The 21,068-nt window shown below is 34.1% G+C and overlaps 1 protein-coding gene across 4 annotated transcripts in view; it reads right to left on the bottom strand.

The window, feature by feature from the left end:
- The window catches only part of EPHA5 (EPH receptor A5), a 330,003-nt gene that overhangs the window by 169,006 nt on the left and 139,929 nt on the right, over positions 1-21,068 (bottom strand). For all 4 annotated transcript variants that reach the window (XM_029235142.1, XM_029235144.1, XM_029235145.1 and 1 more), the window contains 2 exons: positions 17,194-17,349; positions 12,882-13,217 (listed from right to left, as the gene is read on the bottom strand). In XM_029235142.1, the coding sequence (XP_029090975.1) occupies positions 12,882-13,217; positions 17,194-17,349 (492 nt within the window). The remainder of the gene's footprint in view (positions 1-12,881; positions 13,218-17,193; positions 17,350-21,068) is intronic.

The raw sequence follows: 21,068 nt of genomic DNA, 5'->3' as shown, positions 1-21,068 counted from the left end.
AGTCCCCATCATTCACATTACTGCCTGAACCATTGCTCACATTACCGCTCACACACCCCCTCCACCATCCATGGAAAAACTGTCTTCCACAAAACCGGTCCCTGGTTCCAAAAAGGTAGGGACCGCTGATGTATAGGGTTCCGTACTATCCAAGGTTTCAGGCATCCACTGGGGGTCTTGGAATGTATCCCCTGCAGATAAGTGATATTTTCTATTTGCATATGCAATCCTACGATCAATTCCCAACAAACTAGGAGGAGTTTTAGCACCACTACTCTCAATCCTTGTTCTAATATTCATCCCAATACTACACACATCTAAACAATGAAGCATAATATTCCGACCCTTCAGCCAACTCTTATTTTGAGTACCAGTCGCAGATCTCCTAACTCTAACATGAATTGGAGGCCAACCCGTAGAACACCCATACATAATTGTAGGCCAAATAGCATCCATCTTATATTTTCTCTTAATCCTAGTGTTAATACCAGTAACTAGTCTTATCAAAAATAAACTCCTAAAGTGAAGAGTCTTTGTAGTATAACAAAATACTCTGGCCTTGTAAACCAGAAAAGGAGAAACCCACACTGCTAAACTGCTACCACCATTCCTATTACTACCAATAATAACTTAAAAACACTACTAATTTACTTTCTACAAAGGTTTTTTTCTGAAATAGAACTATTTCTTTCTATATCTATAGTGTATAAAGGGTTAATTAAGTATAAGTAATAACAAGTAAAGTCTTATTAATATGAGTATACTGTTGATGACAGAAATTATAACTTGAAAGGTTAGTAATTTATAGGATAATGAAAGTTTTCATCTTCAAATGTCATTTACTGTTTTATTAGGGAAAAATAAAGATTGTTTAAAAAATAGATAGACACCCTCTAAATTCATATACTTTAAATACATAGATGTAATTAAAGCAGAGAAACTGCACTGTTTGGAATAATACTGTATTTGTATTTGGTTCTCTACCACAAGCCTAAGGGAAATCATTGCTTAGTTTAAGCATCGGTTTGCAGTACAGGTCATATCCTCAGGCCTTTTAGGCTTGAAGATTCAATAATCTAGTCTCTCTTTTCTTACTAATGGAAGAAAGTTTGTAAAAAGTGAGATCAAAAAGCCAGCACTGCAAGCATATTTTGTTTAATGGAAAACATTTCACATCTTCAAACACATTCTTCAAGCTAGATGCTTGTTTTGACAAAGAAGATATTGGTGTTTGTGTGCCAAGCTACAAATAGGTAATTTGCTCTGACTGAATTCCAATAATGTATTAAATGGACTGTCAAATATTAATAAAATTAGATATAACAGAATAAATTAAAATTATCCCAACAGTTAAATAATCTCAAGATAATTTTTGTCACTTCATTTTGTGTTAATATATCATTCAATAATAGGTCATTATCAGCAAAGATTGATCACTCTGGTATTGATGTTCACCAAACAAGGCATGACTATTGAAATAGATGTAAGGGCAGTTACAAAATGGTGTATCATCTATTTTTAATAGATGCAACTGTATATCCTAAGTGGATTTGAATAAATGCCTCTACAGACATGTATGTGTGATAAAGGAAGCAAAATACAGAGAAAAACAATGTGAAGTCAACAAGTCAATCCATATCGTCATCCAAAGGTAATGAATTTGATGCTATTGCTGCTGCGCTTAATACTCAAACTGTCATTAGTTCTCTTCTGTTTTATTTTATTAGACTTTATCCTTCAATTCATTAATTCTCTAGCAAGAAAATAAAAACTTCTAAGGTTGGGGTAGGATGGAGCACTTCAACTGCTTTTGTATCTTTCAGAATGCTCAGTAGCATATGATGAATGCAGGAGGTGCTGAATAAATACTTGATGTTTGAAAGAATGGCAGTCAATTTCAGGAAAATCACATGAACAAATCATTTCGACATGCTGTACAAAAAACATCTCAGTATTCTAAGTAAACTTCATTTAGAACCTAATAGAGGACTCATGGATATGCTTGATTTAAACATGATTTCGCATCTGTATTATGCTACATCTAAAGAGCACACTAAGAAGCTTTACATGATGCCAGGTCACTGGGAATGCTTTCAGAACCTTGTTCTCAAGGACTAGAGAGCAAAAGCACTTCAGAGTGAGATTTTAAACAACTTGATATTCTATGCATATCAATTTACAATAGGCATCTTTACACAAATAAGTTCACAGCATACATGCCAATGAGATGAATGATTAAACAGTTCAAATGCTGAGTGAGTTGCTCTGATTCTGAACTGAACCACATGACGGTTCACACTTGAAATGGATTTTTGACCATGTTTCTGTTAAATAGGGAGTGAGTTTGCAACCAGAATTACACAAAAGAGCAGAGTTTAAAACTAGCTTCCAGGTGAGCAGTAGGCAGAATAGAGTACCCACATTAGAAAGAAAGAAAATAGTATTAACAAAATCATTGCTGGCACAAAAACAGAAATCAGCAGGTAAAGAGCTTTTGAGAAAAGCAACATCAAGCAAACCTGATTAAGCGTTGTCACCATTTCCCTAGAGAGGAGGGACAGGAAACAAATATCATAACCTCCTGCAAGTGTAATTTTTCTCAAAATGTGGGCTAAACACACCCTGCAGCAGAATCACTGACTGTGTGTGTGTGTGTGTGTGTGTGTGTGTGTGTGTTAAAATATGCAGATTCTCGGGCCCTCCCTTGGATATAATGAAACATAAATGCAGACTGTGCAGTTCATGAGTGAGTAAATCATAAACACACTATAGATTGAAAACACCATGCATTGCTCTTAAATAGCACAGTAATCATTATACAAAATTCCTCTCTGGAATGAGTTCGGTCAATTGCAGTGAATACTTTTGTCAAGATTAGAGTGTCTAAAGAAACAGATATTAAGAAAGTAGGAAGGCCAGCTAAGCAGTAGACCTTAAATAATAATGTCTTATTTCAGAGTTCCATAAAACCTAAACCTATGAATTACAATTAGGGCTCTGTGTCTGGATCCTGAATTTAAAAGAGAGGGGGTGGGGAGAGGCACTCAAAAGAAATAAGAAAACAAAACCTTAGCACGTAATTATTTGAAGAATTACAAAAAATTTAGAAACACATTACACATCACACCAGTAACTGAAATTATAACATTAATTCAAATAATAGAGAAACAATTGAACTCATTATTTTAGGTAATATTTTAAGAAGCACAGGTTCCAGGCATTATTGTGATCCCCAGGGGAAGATTCCAGAAAAATAGATAAGAAAGCAAATAGTTACACTGCCTGTGCTCCAGGTTACCTTAGAGAGGCAAGCCCAAACTGGAGAGCAGAGCAAACTTTCTTATGGAAGCAGAGATTTAAGCAGATCTGAAGACTGAGCTATCTAGGACAATGATGTAAGAAATAGGCTTCAGGCAGAGGAAACAGCAATATGTACTAGTGATTCAGAGCACAGTAGCTCTAGAGTAAGAATTTCATGGTTTGGATTCCTATTCCCTCACTTACTAGATTTGTGACCTTGGGCAAATCACTTCAGATCTTTAAACTTCAGTTTCTTCATCCTAAAAATGGGAATAATAATAATATTATGTCATGAAGATATTGCTAGAGTCAAATAAGAAAATGCAAATAAAGTTCTTCGCATAGCAATGTGCACACACTAAGTGCTGAAACATGCTAGCCATCATAGTCTCTGTTATTGGTACCACAGTAGGTAGAAAGGGAAAAAAAGAAGGAACAGAAGTCTCTGAAGTCTCTTTTAGAAACCAGAGAAGTCTCTAGAAAGATTCTTGTCAGTGAGCTAGACAAGTATTTTGAGGATTTCTAAAAATATTCCACCCCATCTGCTAATCCTTATTAAATACACTAGAGATGAATTATGGAGAAATTCATCAGATTAGTGTCTCATTTTTGAACTATGTTTTCAAAACAGCTAATAGGCATAGGAAAAGCTCAGAACTTGTGCCTCACTTAAGCCAAGTTTTGATGTGGATGGGCAGCTTCAATTGGCAAAATTAAAAGATTTTTGTTGGTAGTATGAGGCCAATGTACAGATATTCATGATATGTAATTAAACAAAACATTTGTCTCTAGATATATTTCCTTAGAAACTTCAATAATTGACAAATTAATATTTGTCCACAAACAAAAATGATGTAGCTAACAAAATTTGTATTTTTCCAAATACATTTTGATGAAAATGAAAATTATGACTATTTTCTATACACAAAGTATTTTCCCCCTTTTTGCTCTTACTTTGATGCTGTTATTCTCTTGTTTCTTTATGTTATTGCTGTGGATATTTTATTGAATTGAAAAACTTCAATGCCAATATAAAACTCAGTGTTTTAAGAAATCATTGAAGATAGAGTCACCACTGGAAAATGAAATCTCAGTTTACTCCTCCAAACTTGAAGCAGTTGCTTTTGTTACCTGTAGCATCACTGATTCTATATATTATTTTTCACTTTTGAATTTTTTTTCTTTTTATTTTACTTCACCAATGAGTTTGTCTATATAATACTCATAAAGTCTAAAAGCTATTTATCTCATAGTTTCTTCTATGAACCCACACTATTTGGAATACTACTGAAAAGTTTCTTAAATACTACTATAGTAACATTTATCAATACCTTATTATGTGCTAAGCATTACTCTGTTTTATAGATATTAACTCATTTAATTCTCACAACCAACCAATGTTATAGATACTATTTTTTTTTTCCATTTTACAAGTGGATAAACTGAGATTCTGGAAGGTTTCAGTAACTTACCATGTCACATAGCTAGTAAGTGGCAGAGAGAGCATGGAAAACAGAAAGTCTGGCTTCACAGTCTAGATCTTTAACCAACACACTAATTTGCTGCTCTGTGTAACAGATTAAACGCGCGCGCACACACATGCACACAGTTTCTGCTCTGTGTATTTTATTTGGAAGACAATGAAATTATATTAGGTACACTGTGTAGGGAAATTGGAAAAGAATTGAAAATGTGACCTACAGTTTTATTGAGTTTTTTTCCTTTTTTATAAAATAAAATTTGGGTATACTGAATGAAAATCACTATATTAGGGCTTTAAATTGAATGAAGAATGCCCGCAGATTGGGTAGTCAAAGGATCTGGGTCTCTGTCTCTGGGTGAATTAGTGTATAAAGTGCAGTGGACGTAAGACATTTATAAGCAGCACATTAGATGGCCAAAAGCAATATAAGTGGATCTATAAAATATTTTGATTGTGGTGAAAAATTTAGTAGTCAGAATGAGATATTTAACATAACGATTACATGAAATTAAAAACACATGCATCCAATGCTAAATAAACTTTTAATAAGAATACCTATGAATAGAAATAAACAATTAATCCATGAAAAGGCTGCTGTTTAGGAAAATGGATTTGGGATAAAAGCAGTACATAAGAAAATATATAAACCAGGTGAGGACCTTGCATAGCTCAAAGATGGTAATGTGCCATGAGTTAAGGCATATTATTAACTCAACTCACATCATCTGAAATACAAAGAAAATACAGAATGAAGGAAAGAAAGAATAAAGGAAAGAAAGAAGGAAGAAAGGAAAGAAAGAAGGAAGAAAGGAAAGAAAGAAGGAAGAAAGGGGGAAGGGAGGAAGAAAAAGAGAAAGATAGATAGGATGAACAAACCTTAATTACTTGAAAAAACAGATTTTTTCAAAATAATGGAGATAACTTGCTTAAGAATTTTATGTAGAAATTTTCATTCAAATTCGAACAAATTCATTGGATATCATAGTTTGAATATGGTGGCAAATCTGAAGATTTTTCAGTAGCTTCAATTTGAGATTCCGAAATAGCAATGCTACTAATGGCAGCAGCAACTGCAATAAAGTAAAGTGCCTGCCATTTATTGCTTGACAGCTGCAGTGGCAATGTTTCGCTTCATCAGGCCAGATCTCTGGTAGAGTACTGGGCATTTCTCCTGAAACTTGCCTCTAATATTTGAATCTATTTTTCTCAATGATTGTATAAGCCACTTAATACCTTTTATTAAAGGGCTTTTCTGTTTAAACCAGAGGAAATTTTGTTTGCAACTAAGAAGATGGACATTAAAACCAAAAAATGTTCCCCAAAGAGAAGTGTCACAGGCAACAGTCTTTTAAAGGAATGGGGATTTGGACCAGTGGTTTGACTGGTTGAATTTCATTGTAGCAAGAACCTATGTAGTTTTAAAGGATGGTAATCTAACAACATGGGGCATATGTCTTACCACCTCTGGTCACCTCAAATAAAGTGATTCTTGAGGATAATATTTTTGGTGACCAAATTCCATCTGTTTTAGTACCATAAAAGCATGAGAAATATAAGAAATATAGGAAGGATAGCCTGTGTCTAACTGCACTGCAGAATTTAAAGAAACAAAATTAGCTTCTCAAAGTTTAAATTATCTGCTCAAGTCATATTTAGATGATCAGAGAGTCTCCATTGCCGTATCTCACGTCCTCTTAACGGTGAAAAGGATGACAGAACTGCACATCAAAAACAAGTATTATCCCACAGAATTCCTGAACTGCTAAAATGATTGGCTTTATTGCCTTGTCTTATGAGAAAATGAGGCCACTGACGGGAAAAAAAGAGTGAAACCCTGAGCATTGGAATGTGGATATATAGGAGAATACAGATGATTCAAAATATTCTCAACTTCTAAATCTTATTGAGTCTCTCCTGCTACCATTAAGCTGTCCCACACTTCACTGAAGAAGCTGTTCCTTCATGTCTTCAATACCTTATCTAAGATCATTAACTGATAGAAGGAAGTACTTGTCTTCCTGCTCAAACTTATTACTCCATCTGAACTCAAGATCCCAACATCCTCTTGGCAGCCAACTACCTGGTCAATACTGGAGACAAGAAGTTCCTTGAATATGAGTCTCACAAGATTCTGTAACTTAAATCTTCAAAAGCATAGGAAATATGTGTGAAAATGGATTCTATGTGTTCCTTACAGAGAAGCGAGAAACAATTTCATTCAAGCTGGTATAAATGCATGATTAGAGATTCTGGATCCAATGTCATTCTCCAGGTAGCTATCACAAGTGCTAAATGCTTCTTCAATTAGTTGACCAAAATCTGGACTGAAAGGTGGGCTAAGTTTTTAAATAAAGTTCAGATACTGGGAATTCCTTGTTTTAATGTAGAAGAAGGGATTAAATGACCTACTGAAACTGGAATGTTAAAGTGGATTTATTTTCCAAGACCTATGAAACTATCCACTAATTACATCTTCAGAAAGGACCCAGAAGACAATTTCATTACCATAATGATGAGAAATAAATTGATGAGGACAGTGCCACTTTTATAAATAAAATCTCTAAAATTTCTGTTCTCTATACTTGAGAACACAGAGGTTGAAGATGCAGTGAAATGATTTCTTGATTTCTTTAGGGTTCAGGTATGGCAGAGGCCAAGTAGTAGCACTTTACCACTAGAAGGAAAGTGGGAACCGATTTCATAATAGGCAGCAGATGTGAATGGAAAAAGTCTAGTACGATGGCATTTAGTGACTGAAATAATGGGCCATTTGATCTGTACCACTAATGATATGAAAGTCTGAGAAATACAAATCAAAATTTAGTGAGCTAGTTAGTCATGGTCTCTCACAAATTCCTAGACCTGATTTAGTTTACTTACCCTATAAGCCCTAAAAAAGAAGAGAAAGTTGACTGTCCTTAAGAAGGACTGTGCAGTAGTAACATACGTTAACATTATACATTTTCCTTTTCAGTTTATCTGAGAGGAATCTCTGGCCATTCTAGATAAGTGGGAGGGGGCGTGTTACCACCCAGATTATAAAATGTAGATTTCTGGATCTAAATTTAGATTTGCAAACTAGGGTATAGAATATAGATTCCACAAATTATAGAAAACTGCCTCTGAGCTAACACTAATCCAAGTGAATCCAGAATACCACTAAGAAACCCTGATCTGAGTGGAGGCTATGATGGTAATGTGATGAATGAGATTTTGTCCTGAGCCCATATTACAACTGGCACATTCAATTCTTTGATTATTTCACCAGGTTACTGGTGTATATTTGGAAGATTTTCTCTTCAACTGAAAGAAATGTCTCTTTGTCTCTGAGGCTCATGCAGTAAAAGCTGTAAAACTGTAGTAATGACCAAACTAAAGCATCTCCCTCCTGCCAAAAGAGTAAACACACACCTTTAGTGGATCCATGGGGGGAATGCAGCAATTAGTGTCACCATAAAAAATAAAGGAATAAAGAGTGGGGATTACCAACATGCCGATTTAAATTACCTGTTTAATCTGTATAGAAGACAAACTAATCCTGGCAAACAACAATACATTTAATCAAGTGGTGATTACAAATACAGCCAATAAGTTCTCTCCACTGAAGAAAATCAACAAAGACTCTCAGAATGATTATAGTAATAATCTAGCAAGTGACAATGAACATTTTTTTTAACATCTCAATCAATAGAGACCAACAGAAAACATTTGTTGCCCTCTTCTCAGGAACAACTATGTACTTTTACCATCTCATTTCAGCATTCTCTTAAATTTCCAACTCTACAGCATAATTTAGTCTCAGGAACCCTGATCATCTCCACATCCTGTGAGACATCATGCTGGACAACTACATGAATGGCATCAAGTTGAAAGTACTTGATGAAATGGGATTATCATGTCCCCCAGACACCTTTGGAAGAACCAAGAAATAAAACCCTTCTAAATACAGTAATCACATTTCTTAGTGATATTTCTGATAGTCTGGGACAGGTTGGGACATTCCCTCCAAAGTGTTTGTTGCACTTTGCAACTCATATCATGTTAATCAAGTGCTCTGAGGAAAAAGCCCAAGAGTCTAAGACTATTTCAAAACAATTAAAATTTGGTCTATTTCAGCTCAGAATTAAGATTCTGTACCTTTGCAAATTAAAGTGTTAATACTTTTGGGTTTTCAGTTAGAATGAGCTTATTCTTTCTAGGGATAAAATATACATTTGCATATATTAAAAGATCTTTATGATTTAGTTCTTGATAAAGTATGCCTAGTGCAAAATTATTTTAAAGTAAAAATGTAAAATATATGTTTATAGAAGAGCATCATAAATGCACACTCTTTTGTAAGCAGTTAATGAAACATTTAAAGTAACTGCTTCAATGGGATTTTTAATTTTCATCCTATGTTGATATATCACCCTCCATCTATCCATCTATCTAGCAGATATATACTTTTAGACGCCCTAAAATAATAAAACAGAAGAACAACAGGAGAGAACAACAGAAGCATTGTCATGTAAATAACCTAAATCCTTTTTTCTATAAAGAAAAATTACTAAATGTACATCAATTTTTTAAAACAAGGCACTGCATAGAAAGACAAAATCACTAGAAAACTGGAGGAGCTCAATGAATTTTATTTCTTTTCTAAGTTTGAGTTTAATAAAGCACGGCTTGTATATCCATTATTTTATCCACTTTGCAATTTGACTATTAGAGTTCTTTATGTGATTAAAGTATTCACATTTCAGTGAGATGTTACGGAAAAACCCGAATGAATCTTTTGGCCAACGCAGTATTTTCCTATCACTTTCCCCTTCTCACACTGTTCTTTTATCTTTTTGTCTTTTTAAATACATCTTTATTGCAGTATAATTGCTTCACAATACTGTGTTAGTTTCTCTTGTACAACAAAGTGAATCAGCCATATGCATACATATCCCCTCCCTCTTAAGCCTCCCTCCCACCATCCCTAACCTACCCCTCTAAGTCGTCGCAAAGCATCAAGCTGATCTCCCTGTGCTATATTGCTGCTTCCCACTAGCTATCTATTTTACATTTGGTAGTGTATATATATTTCGATGCTACTCTCACTTTGCCCCAGCTTCCCCCTCCCCCCACCCTGTGTCCTCAAGTCCATTTGTAAATTACTTTTTTTTCCTCAGTTTCCCCCTTCATATGTGTTTATATTTCTTGACCATGATAATCCCCACAATAACTCTGTAATTCTTTCCTTGTCAACCTAAGTACTTATGCTGCATTTTACAAGGCCCATAAATTCCAACTAATTATAGTATTTAGCTTTTCTTAAAACTTCATCTTTTGACTTGACTATTAAATTACATGCAAAAATAGTATCATTTGAATTCAGGCAACTCGCAAAAGCAAGATGCTAGACTCCATAATGATTTAATAGCTGGAAAAATGTCTTAAATGCTGTATAAACATCCATAAATTAATCATTTAATCACTAATCTCAGCACGAAATCATTATTTCCTTTTATAGACTGAGCCAGGGTTACCTAATCAGTTCAGTTTCTAGCTTAATGCACGATTCTCATCTTGAAAAAATTACTATTTTTTTTCTTCTTGTACTTGTTGAATATAATTTTGAATCTGGACAGTTCATATATCACATTCTTGTCACAAATAATATCACATTCTTGTCACAAATATAAATCAATCAGAAAATGACAAAAAATTATAAAGTTGAGATAAATCAATTAAGAAACAAATGCATTTCTCAAAAAACACTCCTTAGAGGAGAATAAAACTAATGTTGGAATCTGCTGAAAGAAGTTTTATATAAAAACCGCATATGGTACAGATAACTTTCTTCAATTTAATGCTGAAGAAAAATTCAGACATTAAAACCAACTACTACAGTCCACTTTCTATAATGATGGTACTTGATAAATGTCCAGCATAGTGGCATTGAATCTAAGAGCTTTTAGGAGCTACTTGAAGTTAATAATTTTTGTGGAAATTGAGACTTAGTTGGTCTGAAATGTCAGATACTGCGAAAATCTCCCTTCTTATTTTGATTTTTTTGGGGGTAGTTTTGTGGTGATTTTACACTATGTGTACTCTGAGAACTTGGGGAAAAGAAGCAGCAACCAAAAGTTTCTGCTCTGAATACAAATGTTTGTTTTACATTACAGCCATGCCTTGAACAGCTGGATAAAAATTATTCTTTCTTGATATTTAAGGTATTTATAGTTGAAAAAACAAAAAACACACTTTGCAGTCCTAACAGGCCAGCAAGTCAAAGACAACTAGACCAAACATTTATTAATAACATCATTTAAAAAATAAACGCTCATTTCTTGCATCTAGTTCATCAGAGAAATATCTTTCAAAAAAAGTTATGCAAGCTTAGAAAATGTCCTCCCAAAGGGATACAACTCTTAATGATTGTTCAATATGCTTTCAATATGTTAATGAAAGATTCACAGGTAGAACCAAGTAAGCTTGAAAGACGTTGCATATGAAGCCTGAAATCAAATGTTTAATGACAGTATTTTTCTGATGTGGGAAGGCAGTTCACATTCACAGTGCACTTGTGGCATCTAGACACTGCGATGGAAAATCAACATACACTAGTATTGCCAGAAGCTGAGTCTATACTGAAGGAAAACCTAATTTTCACTATTTTTGTCTAGCTCTTTTTAGCACTTTTATTAGTTCAACCTTAGGTTAGGGAGTAAATGGAGAAAATATAAAGGATTCACTGAGGACAGTGGTGTATACATGTACCATGTTTTTTCTCATGGAATAAAAAAATGCTACTGGCATGTATTCAACATGGATGAGAACATCTAGAGTGCTTAGAATGATTCTGAGTGAATTACGCACATACTTGTATATTATCTGGGCCACTTTTGAATGTTTTCTTCAGTTTTATCACTCAAACATAACTATGAACTCAATAGCATGTGTTTTCTTTTTTTTATTCTCAAGAGATAACCACGTCATTTACCTGACACATCCAATAATTCAAATTATTTTGGCCAAAACTTGATTACCAACAGCATTCTCTTGTCAACCAGATCATTCCACCACCTACAAACTTATACTAACATTATATGAATTAAGTCTGATTCGATTCAGTCAAACACATTCTATTGCGTTGTGAGCTCTACCGGCAAAGATGTCCTCACCCACCAAAGCCCACCTGAGGTAATTATGAGGTAACAAGCTTATGCGCTTGGACTGAGAGTTTTGGCCAAAAGATAGAAGGAAAGTTACATTTAATGCCTCTTTCCGCCCATGTACTTGTTGTTGACAAAAACAAGTTATAAGTTACTCATAGGCTTTGAATGACTCTTGCCACATAATGAGTTATTAATTCAGCCATAGTTTATCTTTGGTTTTTATTTTAACAGAAAATAATTCTTCTATATTGTTTACTTAAAATTAAATATTTGAGGGGAAAATTTAGGGGAATTAGTAGTTCAAGCAGAACTATTTTCCCTACTCCTTAATAATTACTCCCTAATATTTCCAAGATCTTCATATGGCATATAGATGTATCTTCACATGTATGGTGGTTATACAATGGTTCATAGTTATTTTAATTTTGATAAGTGGATTTATCAAAAAATCATCTCATGCATTTTTATTATAATAATAATAGAAATAATAAGAAAACCCTATTTCAATCTGCAAAGAAAATTCAGATATGGTGCCAAGCAAACAAACCAACCTGCCAGATTACCTGCTAAATTAATGAACTAAACAAAAACACCTGAAGTAAAACAACAAAAATGTAGATCTGAGCTGTAATTATTGCACTGTGTGAAGTTATGGGATAAAAAATTTTGCCACAAATGGATTTGAGCCAGAAATGTATTTTTTAATGAAAACATTCAATTAAAGCCTATCTTTTTTTTTTTCTGTCCATGGATGTGTCTGCTAAGAAAGCCTTAGCTTTTATTTGCTTAAAGCTAAGATAAAACATTTCAAGATGTATTTTACTTTAAGTCCTAACCCTCTGGATAATGAGAAGTCATCTCTCATGTCTCAGGCAACTTTGCCCTGAGCTGTGGAGATGACTGACAGTGCTCGGCCTAAGGTACATGATTTGGTTAGACATCACACTTACCTGCTTGATTTGTGGTTACATTTACAGACACATACTGCCGGGCTCCTGGGCTCAAGTCGGACACTCCATTCACTGCCTCAATCTCAAAGGTATAGTTTGTGTGAGCAAGCAGATCCACCATCATGACAGAGGTGTTTTTCAGGCCGATTTGCTGGGGGAGGTACCTGACATGACCGCCACACTCGTCACACACACCTGCATGTGAGTTGCACTTCTTGCATGCAATATAATATGACACATCTTTCCTTCCACCAGTGTCAGCAGGAGGAATCCATTCCAGAAAGACACTAGTTTCATTAACATTTGAGATGGCATTCCGAGGAGCTGAGGGGGGTCCTGGTTTGCAAAGTAAAGTGAAAAAAACAAATTTTGAGATGATAAAATTAAGCATTGTTTACTACACAAATCTCTGGTCTGAAGGAAAAAAAATGGATTTGCAATCAATCTGTTAAGCAGGGAGAATGCAAGAGTCATCAATTTGTAATAATCTTTGAAAAATCTTGTTATACCTTTGTAGAAACAATAATGGGGTTGGTATACTATAGAAATGACTTATCTTGGCAAAGTTGCAAATTCAAATAAAGATGTTTTGCTTAGTGTATATGTAAAGAATTATGGAGTAAAAATATTTATGCAAAAAATGTTAAATAAAATTATGTATTCAAATAGTGGCAAGTTCTTTGGCAAGTCCAAGGACAAATTCTCCTTGGGGATTGAACAGATTACTTCCTCAATGATACTCATCCCTGAAACCTAGGAAGTAAACATGAAGGATTTACTAAGCAATGAGCACAGGTAGAAATAGAATTTATTAGTGTGGCTCTTGACTACAAATTCCACAAAAAGTAGAAAAAGTAGCCTTAGTTTATCTCAAAATAAATTGCATAGCTACTGATAAACCACCAACAGAATTTGGAACCTCCCTCATATGTCAAGAAAGAACTAGGATTTAAGTAGTTGATCAACATTGCAATCTGTAATAAGAGTTTGCTTACTTTGATATTGTTTTAATATTGTGTTTCTGCAAAATTGTGAATTTTACTTAATTGGAAACCTAAAATTTATTTTAAAAATATTCTCAAAAACACAATAAGAGGAAAAATGAACATGTTCTGACCTTGAAAGATCAGCAGAATAAATTTATATATAAATAACAAATAATATTCATGTGTATATTGCTTTATTTCTGAAATAATAGTTAGCAGGCTAAAGAGAATTAAACTTGTTTACATATCAATTGTAACAAATGTATTACTCTGGTGGGGGACGTTGATAACGAGACAAGCTATGAATGTGTGTGGACAGGGGATACATGGGAAATCTCTACACCTTCCTCTCAATTTTGTTGCGAACCTAAAACTGCTCTAAAAAATAGAGTCTTTAAAAGAATTCATTGCATCATGTCTGACTCTATAGTAGATTTTTAGATACTCAGAGTTACAACTTCAGTCAGCTGTTAATATTATATGATCAGATGTTCTCAAAGAGAAAATACATTTATATTTGTTTCAGACGTAGTAAAGATTTCCCAACAGGGAATAAAATGGACTGTGATGGTAGCTGAATGGTTCATAAGCATAAATTAAGCTACTTAGGATGACATAGCTTAGTTATCTTAATATGTGCTGTCTGTTCTAAATATAGAAATTAATGTTAATTTCTACCTAACATGTATTAAGCCATGACTACTGAGGACTAAATTTAAAAGTAATAAGAAAGCTACGTACCATTTATAAAATGTCACTTAAAATTAAAGAACCCCATAACGTAAAAGCTGCCAGTTTTGACAAAACAATCTCCACTTTAGTTATATTTGTGGTTGAACCCTGTGAATTTTTCCATACAACCTCACACACTTCGATATAAAACAGTCACTTTTAAGTTGAAACAAATACTTAAGATGGAAATACAAGTGTTTTTTTTTTTTTCTATTCCCTCTACCTTATTCATTTAATAGTGGAAGGTTATGGAGAAAATGTAATTTGAGATCAAAATGTTACAGGTCTACTTGTGAGAAAAAGGTAAAATATACTTGAAATTTGTCTACTTCAAAAAGATATCAAACTTCTGAGGGTTTTTTTCTACCAACTGAAATACATCCCTCAGTTACCACCTTTCCTCTAAATCTGTAAAAACTGCATCAGAGTCTGACTCTTTTTCTTGACTCTGCTACTAACAGCCCCTCAGCATGTGGGTGGGGGCACATATGCCTTTCAAATTCAAAATAAAACTCATATTCAAGGGAAGCCCTAAAGTAGAGGTAACCAGTGGAGACTGAGACTGACATGCACCTAAAAATAATGTGATGAAATTTCACTGTCCTGCTAATAGATGTGATGCATGAACCAAAGTAGAGCTGTGAGAAGTACCCTCAATTTGAACAGATTCATTAGAATCTGAATTTTGTTTGATTTTCTTTTCCTACAGGTTTATAACATTTTGTTGTCCAGAGTACCAGAAAAAAACATTAAAAGTAGTTGAAACCATAAATTTAATAGCAAAGAGCCAAAGAGACATCAATCAAGCCATCTCATCTGTTCAAGGGTATCATCATATGAAGAATTTGTGTTATTATGAATGCAACTAAGAACAGAACACACACACTCACAGATTATATATTAGAAAGATCTTCTACAGGACTCCCAATAGTCTTTTTTGAGAAATGCATACAAATTAGTGTTCTTTTGAGACACAGTATTAGAAATTCACACACCTGGAGACAGAGAAAATATAAAGCCTCAGGTCCTAAAAGAAAGCTAAGCAGTCCTTGCCACCAGAGCAGGGTTCTCCACCATTCCCAAACCTAGTAAATTTACAGAAAGGGGGGCTCACATTTGTGCTGAGAAAGATAAAGGTCATGCATGGACTACTTAAAGAAAGAATACTTACAAAATTAATAAAATTTAAATAGGTCAAGATATGGTTTTCTCTCCCTAATTTACCAAACTACAGTCTAGCCAACACTCCCCCCCCACTATTTGGGCTTTCTTTTGCTCTGAATAATTGAAGTAATTTCCACTGAAACCAATATGCATCACATGCAATCATTGTTTATATCTCCTCAATTCAAATGTATCCTCTCAAAAAATGTATATAATAATGTCATTTACTTATTTGAAGAGGATTGTTTATAATTAGTAATCATCTAACCCATAAAATTATCAGAATGTGATAAAGAATGATCTTTAGCAATATAGAGTTAATTAACATCAATGATTTGAGAAATTATGAAAATATGTTTCACTGACACGATGAAACTGACACTGAAATTCAGATAAAATTTCAGTTTGTGATTATTTAAGTAAAGAAATTGTATGTCTTTATGTATGATACCCGTGAATACTAAATTTCAAAAAAATTTGTCTTCATCTTTGAAAGCACCTACAACTTACTGGGATCTAAAATAGTAAAACATGGGACGTCATGGAAACAATGTTATGGGGAGATGGGATTCACTGTTCTTCCCTTCAATTTTCTGTTTTTGTTTGATCTGCTATAGAAACTATGGTAGAAAAACTAAAGAAGTATTGCCATGAAGCAAACTAACACATAAATTTGTTTCCTTCCCAGAAACATGTGGAACACTAGAAAAACAAAAACACCAAAACATTGATAGATGTGGATGTACCCACTGCAACTGTTGGAATTAAATGTTTAATATTCATCTACTCATTATAAGATTACCTGATCATATAATTAATAACAGTTAAGGACACTCACTGTTAATAAACACAACAGCTACTTGAAAACCCTAGTTGACAACTGATTTTATATTTGACTCTTAAATATGATTTGCCAACCCCCAGTTCTCCATGTTTGTGTAGAGTTTCCTGTCTTCTTTTATAAATGACCTTCTCATTGGTCTTTGCAGCTTAGTGGGGCAGGTTAGAATGAGAAGGTAGAAGTGCCATGTACTGCATGTTTTTGTGATCAGAAAGCTGCCTTAGAAGACGAAGAGGAAGAAAAATAAAAAAGGTTTACCAGAAATGGGGAAGTGGATTTGTCAAAGTCATGTTTGGCTATCATGAACACTAAAATAAATCATAAAATAAAAGGAAAAATTCCATATTTGTGGCTCAGATGTTGAATTTGAAATGAGGGAAAATGGATGCTTCTCACAGTAAGTGATAAAAAAGACTCAAATTTCTCAATGCTTACTCAAGAAGGTTGAAATCTGGTGAAATACTACATTGGAAGATTAAACATTATGCCTGTTTTAGGGGAAATGGTAATAGAATGTAACAGGCTCCATCATGCTCTTTCTTCAAACTGGTGAAAGTTAGCATCACCAAATGTCCATGGGTTTCCTTACTTGTGCATGCCATTGTGGGTGGATCAGACTCCCTCCTGAAATAATCCTTTTCACAGACACAAGAGGTTGAAGCTTCCTCATGGGTATAACTGTGAGGTGGACATTTGCTGCAGCTCTGGCTGTGAGGTGAAGCTTTGAAGAACCCAGGTCTGCACACTGTCAAAAGAAATAAGAGACTAAGCTTTTCCCTGGAACAGATGCAGTGTTTGTTTTGTGAATAATGTCATTATTTTGACTAGTATACACAGATTACATATAACACCATCTTTTCATTAATTTCAAAAATTTTTCATCAGTTTCTGAATCATAAATAACAGGCTATTCATTCAGATAATTAAATATGTATTTTAAGTATTTAAATTACACATGTTGGAATAGATATATTTTTAGTGATTTTTATGCTACAGGAGCTTATAAGAAATTATATTATAAAAGGTAAATACTCATATGTATTTAAAACTGAAGAAGTGCTTTGAGTATAATTTTCATTTATGCTATTATTAATACAACTTATGTTGAAGAAACACAAAATTTCCACTATGCTCAGAGAATGGCATGGTACACAGTAGTTACTTAAAATTTTGTTGTTGAATTAATAAATAAACCAATTAGTAGGTGCTAAAACCTTCACAAAATTCTGTTAGAATGGAGAGAATGCATAATTGAGCTGGTATATCATTCACATTATTATTAATTCACATTATTATTATTATTATTATATTGATTCCAGGAGGAGTCAGATTTTAGGCATTTGTTTTACATTTTACTCCATTTTAGAACTTTTCATTGAGATTCTTACTGATTCAACATGCATCTATTCTAATATCAGTCATGTTTATACTATAAAAATTATAATGCTCTACAAAGGGGAAAAATTGTGCCTTATTCAATTTTGCATTCACAGTACTCATCGCAGTGTTTGACCACAGAAGGTGTTCACGTATTGTTATGTAATGCACACATGAGTAAATGGCATGGCACGAAAAATGTCACTGAACTACTTAGAATCACATGAAGAAAATGTTCTCCGATATTTTTCTTAAGTTGGTGGTCAGGTAAGTAAATGCTAACAAAGTAAGTCTCTTTATTCTGTAGATTCCCTAGACTTTTGTATCTTTCTTTCTTCTCAATGGGTAATAAAGCCAAACTTCAATATTCCAATTGCCCATTATGGACAAAGTAAAGACCATCAAACTGATGGTTTGATTACTTTTTAGAGCTTAGTTAACATAAAGCTAATCAACCATCTATGTTTTTTCATATTTTGAAAACTCACTATATATACTTAAGAGCATTTATTCAAGTATCAATGAACATTTGCTAAGCTTAAAGGTAAACTTGTATTTCAAAGGAATTTTTTGATAGACATAATGAATTGGAGCCAATTTTCATGTGCTATAAATGATCTGGGGTTTTAGTAATCCATGCTAAGGTTTTCTGCCATCTCCATGAATAATCAGGAATTGACAAAAATGAGAAGGTACTTTTTCAGTAGATCTAATTATAGCTATAGTAAAGCCTTAATGCTCTCATAAATTCAGAGCAAATGTGAAGGTATTTGAAAGATAAGAAGAGCTTTTTGATAATATTAGGGACATTCTTGTAGTTAAATGATTAGGAGACGATTTAAAATATTATTTTTCTTATAATAGGATTGCTGTAGCAACCAGTACCATTCTTAGCTAAGTTACCCAATTTTTCTTCTTTCATCATTTTTAGTAAAACTGTTCTCACTTCAAACATGATTTGCTCTCAGACATGAACTGTCGATCTACATATTCTGCATATTTGGAACTCATTTATCACTCATGAAACAAAAGTCATTTCTTTTTAATGAGTGCCTTTTAATTTAAAAACTTTATATGATATCACATATTACACTATTTTTCAACCCTCCATGGGAACTTTGGAAATAGGAAACAATATAAATGTAAGTAAAAAGTAGATAAATGTATCTTTCTGTTCAGTAGTTGAACAAAATGCTTTCAGCAGGTGTGGGCCAGAAAGTTTCCTTGCTACTGGGTTATGAAGGTAAAAAAGATAGATATGGCCCTGCCTTTATGAGTCTTAAAGGTACTGTAGGAATAATTATAAATATGATTATTCTAGGAAAGAGAAAGAGCTTGGGAGTGAATATGGACACTTAATTTAGACTGGGATGTCAAAGAAGACTTCCCTTAGGAAGCAGAGTCTCTGCTGAGATGTAAAAGATTAGGAAAATTATCCAATTTGAGGAGTACTGCAGTGCCTTCAAAGGACCAAAAGAAGAGGAGGACCAATAGGGATATGAAAAACACTAAAATATTGATCAGGGAGATAGTAGGAATAAAGAGGCAGAGATGAAGTTAGGGAAGAGGATACCAGGTCAGAAACACGTTATGGCTTCTATTATTTGGGACTTTTATTTAACAGGTAAAAACAGGTCATTACAATGTCTTCAGCATGGAAATAATAAGATCAAAGTAGTGTTTAAGAGATCATTTCACTGTAGCACATGCAATGGATTGGAAAGGAACATGGTTGGAGGCATTTGGCCTTTTTGTTTCGTTGCATTGGTCCGAAAACGGACAAGAGTGGATCCAATGGTGATAGATAAGAGTAGGTAAATTCAGGAGATGAATATGAGGTAAAATCAGCAAGATTTCATGATACATTTAATTGATCAGATTCATGAGTGATAAATCTTAAAAATGACTCTAAGGTGCTTGGCTTAAACCGCACTGGCAATACTGGTACCATTTTCTCAGAGCACACTAGATCTGAAATGTATTGGGGGAAGATAATAATTATGTCTAAAGCATTATTTAATGAGGTGGCTAAAGAAATCCAAATAGAGGTATAGAGAGGAAAACTGTAGGGTTTAATGTTGTCCAAGAAAAATATCACAAAACCATAATTATCCATTGCCTTCAAATCATGCCCCTAAATCCAAGTGAGACATGCAATGCTGCTACACAATCTTAGTATTATTTTCTTAGTTAACTTCAGTTCTCACTATTGAAAGAATTATTTTGTAGCTTTTCCTCTTTCTCCTAAGTCCTTACAAGCTCTGTTCCTTTGTGACTCTCATGGTATATTTGTGTGTGCACGCTGAGAAAATAGAAGTCATCAGAGAGGAACTTTCTTATTTTCCTACCACCAAATCTCCAAACCTATATGCACCTTTCTTCCTGTTAAAATGGAAATGTCTTTGCTCTTATCAAAAAAAAAAATCTTTATTTGAATTAGGAACTGTAACTCTTTGAGAGTAATCTTCCAAGTGTCTACTATCCCTTTTACATGCTCAGGGGCACTCTCAATCAATCTCTCTCCCGCTCGCTCACTCTCTCTCTCCCCCTTTCCCTCCCTCCTGTAGTCATTAACAGGAGCCTGATACAATTTCCAGAACTCATCAATGGAAACAAAGTGAAGCAAAACAAAACACATAACAACAACAAAACTATCAATCTCGCATGACTCCATTTCTCCCCATTGTAAAAGTTACCAAACAGTTTGGTTTCCATGCAGAACACAATTTCTAAATTATTTTTCCATACATGCATATCCACCTCCTCATTTTAAGTCACATGTTGACACACTCCACTCCACTGCCACTGCTTTTATTAAGAATGTAGCCTACTTGTTGCCATACTTCTCCACAGCATTTGATCATGTCCTCTTTTGGGAAACTCCAGTTAATTTTCCTACAAAATGCTAGCATAGCCTACAAGTTTCCACACAATATTTAAGAAACCCTTTAAATGTGACCTCCTTCCGCACTCACTATCTCCATTCATACTAACCTGCTTGCAATTTCCAGCACTTGAGAAACTCCTTTATCTGCCTCTGAATATTGCAGGAAAAGCATTCCAGGCCAAAAGACAAGAAATGTAAAT

The sequence above is a fragment of the Monodon monoceros genome, unplaced genomic scaffold, assembly GCF_005190385.1.
Source record: "Monodon monoceros isolate NGI ecotype Baffin Bay Population unplaced genomic scaffold, NGI_Narwhal_1 Super_Scaffold_20, whole genome shotgun sequence".
NCBI classification, from domain to species: Eukaryota; Metazoa; Chordata; class Mammalia; order Artiodactyla; family Monodontidae; genus Monodon; species Monodon monoceros.
This window is presented reverse-complemented; position numbering and strand designations above follow the sequence as displayed.